Source organism: Hydra vulgaris, chromosome 03 (genome assembly GCF_038396675.1).
Source record: "Hydra vulgaris chromosome 03, alternate assembly HydraT2T_AEP".
NCBI classification, from domain to species: Eukaryota; Metazoa; Cnidaria; class Hydrozoa; order Anthoathecata; family Hydridae; genus Hydra; species Hydra vulgaris.
In genome coordinates, this window is record NC_088922.1 from 54,388,656 (window position 1) to 54,396,892 (window position 8,237).

At 27.4% G+C, this 8,237-nt stretch overlaps 1 protein-coding gene across 1 annotated transcript; it reads left to right on the top strand.

The window, feature by feature from the left end:
* Positions 1-399: 399 nt before the first annotated feature.
* Positions 400-1,170, top strand: LOC136078774 (uncharacterized). Its single transcript, XM_065794577.1, has one exon. The coding sequence runs from the start codon at positions 400-402 to the stop codon at positions 1,168-1,170; it is 771 nt and encodes a 256-aa protein (XP_065650649.1).
* Positions 1,171-8,237: the final 7,067 nt, after the last annotated feature.

The window sequence follows — 8,237 nt, forward strand, 5'->3', positions numbered from 1 at the left end:
TAGATATCTAGTTAATATATATCATTGGTTATAACCGAGTATGAAAAAAATGGTGAATATTAGCGTTTTTTACTGTAATTTTTTAAACTTTATTAATTTAAAAAATTACACTAAAAAACTAATCTAAAAATCAACAGAAAGTGCTCTAAATAGAAAATTAATTTCGAATTAATTTTTGATTTAGAGAAAGAATTACGTTTTTATTCGATTCTTAATCAGCATAAAAGTCTCTATCATAATCAACAATAAATAAAAAAAGGAGAAAGGGGGAAGGGGAGGGGAGAAACTGCAGTAGCGTAATCTTTTTTTTTGCGTGGCGAACATCGTGGTGAACAGACGCGTTTTCTTACAGTTAAATATTTTTTGAAATTTTTTTTAATTCGTTAAATAAAAGTTGATATGTCTAAATCAGAAGAGTTAGTTTCGATTGCTATGATGAGAGAGCTACTAAATATTCAAAAAGAAACAATTTTGTCTTTTTTTCATGAAGCATTATCGAACATAAATGAGAGGTTTGATAACTTTCAATCTAGTTTTAAAGAAGTTCGGCGAGAACTCGACGAAATGAAATCTGGATTAAATTTTGTTGGCGATGTATTTAACGATAAAGCTAGAGCAGTTGAGGAAAAAATTAATAAAGTTCACGACGATTTATCAAATGTACGAAAAATGCAGGGTAAAATATCTTCTGACAATATTGAGTTAAAATTAAAAAGCGTTGATATTGAAGACCGTAACAGAAGAAACAATTTAAGAATTGACGGGGTCGTTGAAAATAATGAAGAAAAGAATTGGGAAATCACAAAAAAAAAGGTAAAGCAACTATTTAAAGATAATCTTGGTATTGAAAAAGAAATTATAATTGATCGGGCTCATCGAGTGGGAGTAGCTAATGATAAACGAGAGCGAACAATTGTCTTGAAGCTCCGGGATTACGAGGACAAAAAAACAATTTTGGAAAGAGCAAGAAAATTAAAAGGAACTAATATCTTTCTAAACGAAGATTTTAGTTTTACCACGCGAAAAATTCGAAAGGAACTTTTTGATCAGGCGAAGATACATCGTCAAAATGGCTATTTTGCAAAAGTTGTTTACAACAAACTGATTGTTCACGAATTTCGAGAAAACACCCGCAACACAGATGTTATTCCGACATGCGTAAACGAGTAAGCGTTTTGAGTATTTTCGTTTTTAATTATATTAAATATTTTTAAATTATACATTTTTAAAAAATGGCAGCGCTTTTTCCACAGAAATTAGATTTTCACAATTTAAATTTAGACTTTTTTGAGGACAACTTTATAAATAACCTATCAGAAGAAAATATAAATATTTTTCAAGAAACTCAAATGAACTTAATTAACACACCGTATATTGATCCTTTTGAATTTAAAGTAATAGCAGATGATGGCTCATTTTCTGTATTACACATAAACATTAGAAGCATGCAGCAAAATTTTGATAAACTTAAAGAATTTTTAAATATTTTAAACTACACGTTCGACATCATATCTATTTCAGAGACTTGGCATGATACAGAAAGTTCTCTTGAATTAAATTCTAATTATATATTACCATTTTATAAACTAATAAGTCAATCAAGAGGAAATGGGAAAAAAGGAGGAGGATTAGGAATTTATGTCTTAGAAAAATATGCTTTCAAGATAAAAAATATACTATGCTTTTCAAATGATAATTATGAAAGCCTTTTCATTGAAATTATTAATAAAAAATACCGAAACATTTTAGTTGGATGTGTTTATCGTCCACCGAGTGGAAAAATAAAAAATTTCGAAACTTTTATCAAAAATACGATTATGAAAATAAATAAAGAAAATAAGACATTATATATAACTGGTGACATAAATCTTGATGCTCTTTCTAACACAAAATTTCCAAAAATAAAATCTTTTTTTGATATGCTTTTTAAATTTAATGTCTTGTCAACTATTAATAAACCAACGCGAGTAACAAAAACCTCTGCAACAGCAATAGACAATATTTTTATCAATAATTATTTAGAAACGACATTTGAAACCGGTATATTTTTGACAGATATTAGCGATCATTTCCCGATATTCATAAAAATAAAAAACTTTAAATCTATGTCTGATTGTCATTCAAAAATTATACATTTAAAAAAACGAAATTTAAAATTGAGTAACACTAATAAATTAACAAGTAGACTAAAACAAGAAACATGGAACAACGTATATAAATGTAAAGATACTAATGAAGCTTACAATGCCTTTTTAAGTACATTTTTGGAGTACTTTAATGAAACCTGTCCAAAAGAGATAATAACAATTAAGTCAAAAGCAATTGCTAATCCGTGGATGGATAAATCGTTATTAAAGTGCTCAAAAAAAAAGCAAAAACTTTACAATAAATTTTTGAAAAATAGAAACAATGATAATGAAAAAAATTACAAAAATTATAAATTTTTTTACCAAGATCTCATTAAAAATGCAAAAAAAAAATATTACAGTAATCAAATTAACAAATGCAAATTTGATAGCAAAAAAACATGGTCCATCATTAATCTCTTAATGGGAAGAGAAAAACTAAATTCACCTTCTCTTCCTAAACGAATTGTTATTGAAAATAACGATATATTTTGTCAAAAACTAATTTCAGAAGAATTCAATAAATATTTTACAAATATTGGTCCAAATCTTGTAAATAAAATTGTACCAACATCTGTATCCTTTAAAACCTATCTTAAAAACACGAATAACGTTACCATGCTTGATTATGAATTAGGCTATGAAGAATTAGAGGCAGCCTTTGCCTCCTTAAAAAAAAAAAAGGCTCCAGGATTTGATGAGATATCTAGTGATATAGTTATTGCAAACAAACACAGTCTTAATAGACCCCTGTTTCATATACTTAAGCTCTCATTAAATTCTGGGATATTTCCGGATGTACTTAAATTGGCAAAAGTAATTCCATTATACAAATGTAATGATCATTCTGACATTACAAACTACAGGCCTATATCAATACTTTCTGTATTTTCAAAACTCTTCGAACGTGTAGTTTATAATAGAATCTATGATTACTTCATTAAAAACAATTTTTTTTACCCAAATCAGTTTGGCTTTCAAAAAAATCTCTCTACAGAGCATGCAATCATTGAAATAGTAAATCAAATAACTAATGGTTTTGAAAATAATAAATTTACTTTAGGAGTGTTTCTTGATTTATCAAAAGCATTCGATACAGTGGACCATTGCATTCTATTAGATAAATTAAGGCACTACGGAATAATAAATAAAAGTTATTATTGGATTAAAAGCTATCTTACAAACAGAAAACAATATGTAAATAATGTCCAATCTGGAGTATTAAATGTCATATGTGGAGTCCCGCAAGGATCGATTCTTGGTCCACTTCTTTTTCTAATATATATAAATGACTTTTGTAATGCATCTTTAAAAATGAACTCGGTCATGTTTGCAGATGACACAAACTTATTTCTCACCAACAATGATATCAAGAAATTATATGCAGACATGAATATTGAACTGTGTAAAGTAAACAACTGGTTTAAGGCAAACAAACTCTCACTTAACGCTGAGAAAACAAAGTATATACTATTTCACAAAAAAACACAAGAAGAAAATCTTCCTCTCAAGTTGCCTAACCTATCTCTAAATGATAAACTAGTAAATAAGCAATCCAATATAAAATTCTTAGGAATCATTGTTGATGAAAAATTATCCTGGCTTCCACATATAATATATATCCAGTCAAAAATCACCAAAATAATAGGTTTGATGTATCGAGTTCGCTCCTACGTCAATAAAAATAGTCTTAAATTAATCTACTTTGGGCTAATTCATAGCTTCATCAGCTATGCAAACATTTCATGGGCAAGTACTCAAGCGGCAAAGATTAAAAAAATTTATAGTCTACAAAAACATGCCTGCAGAATCATTTACTCAAAAAATAGGCGTGAACACGCTAAGCCCTTAATGAAAGATATGAAAATGATGAATGTGTTTGAAATTAATATCTACCAGCATTTAATTTTCATGTATCGTTATAATCACAATATCTCTCCTATAAGCTTTAATAACAAGTTTAAAATAAATAAAAATGATAGCTATAATCTTAGAGCGAATATGTCCAACACATATAAACTGCCTCGGATAATAAACAAATATTCAGAGTACAGCATTCTATATCGAGGTCCAAAAGTATGGAATACTTTTCAAAAAGGATTCAAAGGCACGGTAAATTCGTTAAGTTCCTTCAAGTTTTTAACAAAAAAAGAAATTTTTAAAATATAAGAAATGTTTTTGGTTAATCATACTTTGAATAATTTCTCATAAATCTGTTTTTGTTTTATTTCTACTTTTGTTGGTTGCTTATCAATTTTATTAGCGAATTACGCGTTTTATTACGATATTTTATTGAAATTTTATTACGCATTAACATATTACGATATTTTTTTGAAATCTTGTTATAGGGGCTCTATGAAAAGATTGCGATAACGTACTGTCATCCTCATCTTCTTTGAGCCCCTATCTGTTTTACTTATTTTATTTATTGAAATTTTATATTACGAAGTTGTAAAATCTTATATTATATTAAAACAGAGAAAGAAAAAAAAAAAAAAAAAAAAAAAAAAAAATTTTACCATAATTATTATTTGATTACAATATAATATTATAATCAAATAATAATATATAATAAGAACTGTAATATAGTAATAATTATAATTTATTAATAATTTATTGATTATAATTTTATGTCATAGTATTAAATATTATAACATCAGGCCCGTAGCAACGGGGGGGGGGGGGGTGAGAGCAGCAGGGGCATTTGCCTCTCAATAATTTTTCAAATAAATCACTTTGAAAAAGTTGGCTGAGAAAATGACTTGAAAAAAAAAGAAGGTCCTTAAAACTATTTCGGGGCCCCTTAATCCACATCTGTCCTTCCCCCCCCCCTCCCCCAATATAGTTCTTGTTCTTACGGGCCTGAACATATACAATAATTATTATTATAACATAAAACTATAACAAATAAATGTTATCAAAAATGAATATATGTTCATGTTATATAAAATTTATATAATGTCAAATTATTCTGTAAAACTTAATTAAAAAAAAATTAAATATAACAACATATAATGTTTTGTTTCATTATATCGGCTTATTCGACTTCTAATTTATATATAAATTTCTACATCTTTTTTTTTTTTAAATATTTAAACAAGTTTTATTTGTATGTTTTGATCACGGAGAACAAGCGAGTTAAAAAATATTTTAACTTGCATTATTAGTTTCAAAAAATGTTTTACAAAGAGCTTCTACTAATAACTCAATGTCTAATTTTTTTCAATTGCGTTTTTCTCAAAATACGTCATGAACAGCTAAAGGCGTTTTGAAAAACAACTGCAGTATTATGTAGAATACATTTTAAAATTGTTTATATATATATATATATATATATATATATATATATATATATATATATATATATATATATATATATATATATTTATCCTGGGGTGAAAGTAATGGGGAACGCAGGGGAACGCCATTATCATCATCAACGCCCCATTAGCCCCCACCTTAATACGGCATTGTATAGATTATCCAAAAAATCTTGCAATAAAATAAAACAATTTAAAAACTCAATTATAAAATAATATATTCCTGCAATAATAATTTTGATTGAAAGAGCAATAATAACTTCAATTGAAGAATTTAATCAATGTCATTAAAGTACTTAATTATTTTAAAGATCATTATATTTTTTTTAGATTTCTGATACCTAAATTTTATTTTGATGTCAAAATTAAAGCTATATTGTTAAATTTTTTCCTAATTTTTAAAAAACTCTGCGATATTTTTTAAAATAAAACTTAAAGTGCGTGACAAACTAGTTGCTTTTGGTCTATGTAAAGAAAGACTTATTCAACTTTTGAAGGAAAATCATATGTTAATATTTTTTAACTGTGAGCGAGTAAGTCCATATTGTATTACGGAAGCCTTTGCTAGATAATCTTTTAACAATATTTCTTCAGTTGTAAAAAGTTGTCGATATTTGTAGTTTCATACATACTTTTTTAACCCAAATGTTCTGAAGAGCAATCTATCCTATATAAACATATATTAAACAATCATTAGACACATCTGTCTTTTAAGTCAATTAATATAGGAAAACAAAAAGGGGTTCTTATGTTGACATTGCCACCTCATTTCAACAATAAGCTTTAATCTTTAGACAAAACTATGATTGGTCATTTAAATAATGCGTTTGATGATTTTCCAACTAAAATATTTGTGAAGTTGCTAAAGTTGAATGCAGTAAATAATGCAGAAATTGCAACTCAGATCTTAAACTGTCCTAATCGACAAGGTTTTTTTGATTCCTATTTATCCAATTATTTACTAAAATTTTGTAGCGACATTGCCTCCATTAAAACTAGGTTAAATAACAACGTGTTCAAACAATTGAAGCAGAAGTATTCTCAGCTAGCTAGGTGGCATTGCTTGAATCATTGTCTTGAACTGGCATTGAAAGATGCAGTTAAAACATTGATAATCTTTATGCTTTGTTCATTACTCTGTCTTCAAAAAACCACACATAGGTTTTTGTTACAGCACTTAAAATTTGTCTTCTTTGGGCGAGTTCTCAGTGCAGAGTGGTTACCTCATCATTTTGAGCTGTAAAGGTCGTTTTACCCAAATTTAAACCGTTACATTTGCATTTCATTGCTTTAATTGATCTAACATGGGACTCAAAGCCTTGCACAAAAACTTGCACAGAAACTTGCATAGAAACTTGCATAGAAACTTGCAAGCGTGTCATTTCTTAAAAACTTATGTAGGCGTTAATGTATGTTACATTGGAAGAACTTAAATCATCTTCAGAACTTTTTAATAAACATCACACTTGCAACAGCAATTAACGTAATCTCTTGTCTCATATCTGTCTTCAAATAATGAAAATTTGGAGGAGTTCTCAAGGTTTTTGATGCCAAACTGGTCATTGAAAATGGTATTTTCCAAGACGTGAATATACTAAAAAAAAAAGGAAATCAACCTTTATTCTTTTATCAGACGCTGGGGATAAATTTAAAGTCATGCATAGAATCTGTTGATGAAAAACACATCTTAACACAATCAGTGCAATATTTGTGGCCAAGAAATAAACAAAATAAAATATAATCGTCCCAGGAATTTTCGGAAGTTCTGCTAAAAGAATTATACAAGTTTCTGCTTGATGATTTTTTTTAACAAATAGGAGTTCCGCAACCTCAAGGAACATTTTCAAGTCAAGGAACAAGGTCAAGTGTATGTGTCCGGTTCTTGTGGTCGTTTGTCCAAACATCAAAGCGACTCTGATTGCCAAAGCTAAAACTTTTGTATTCTTTATTAATGATCATACCTGTAAGCAGAATATAAAAGGGGCTTTTTAATGATGAGTATCATCTATAAAGATGAACGGAACATATTTTTAATAAAACATACATCATAATTGATGTTCATTTTCATAATCAGCAGAATGGGCTAATGAAGGTATGATTGCGAGAAAGTACCATCTATAAAGGAAAAAAAATTAGCTGGAACAAAATCATTTAGAAACTGCTATAGTGTTTCAAAATTGCAACTTCTTCAGCTAACCATAAATAACAATATAGTAAACAGAGTTGCATCACTTAAAATCTGTGCCCGCTGGGAAACTTCTAACAAGTTTGAATAACGGTTTGTATATAAATAAATATATATAAATATATATGTATAATATTACAATTAATAATATTGTTATAGTATATATATATATATATATATATATATATATATATATATATATATATATATATATATATATATATATATATATATATATATATATATATATATATATATATATATATATATATATATATATATATATGTGTGTACAATATTGTAACTGTTATTATTGCTGTTGTTGTTTTTGATGTTCCTATTGGTTTTGTTCTTAAACAAATATTTTTTTCGTTGTTAGAGTTACAGTTGTTGCTGTTGCTGCTGCTGTTGTTGTTGTTGTTGTTGTTGTTATTTTTGTTGTTGTTATTTTTGTTGTTGTTTTTTTGTTGTTGTTGTTGTGTTATTTTTTATTACTGTTTTTTTATTGTCCTTATTACTATTGTTATTGATATTATTTTTTATATTGATATAACTTTAATTATTGTCACTATTACGTTATTTAGTTTAGGTTTTTCTTTACTTGTA

Coding starts and splice junctions, on each gene's coding strand:
- LOC136078774 (XM_065794577.1), top strand. CDS start 400: ATGTCTAAATCAGAAGAGTTAGTTTCGATTGCTATGATGAGAGAGCTA.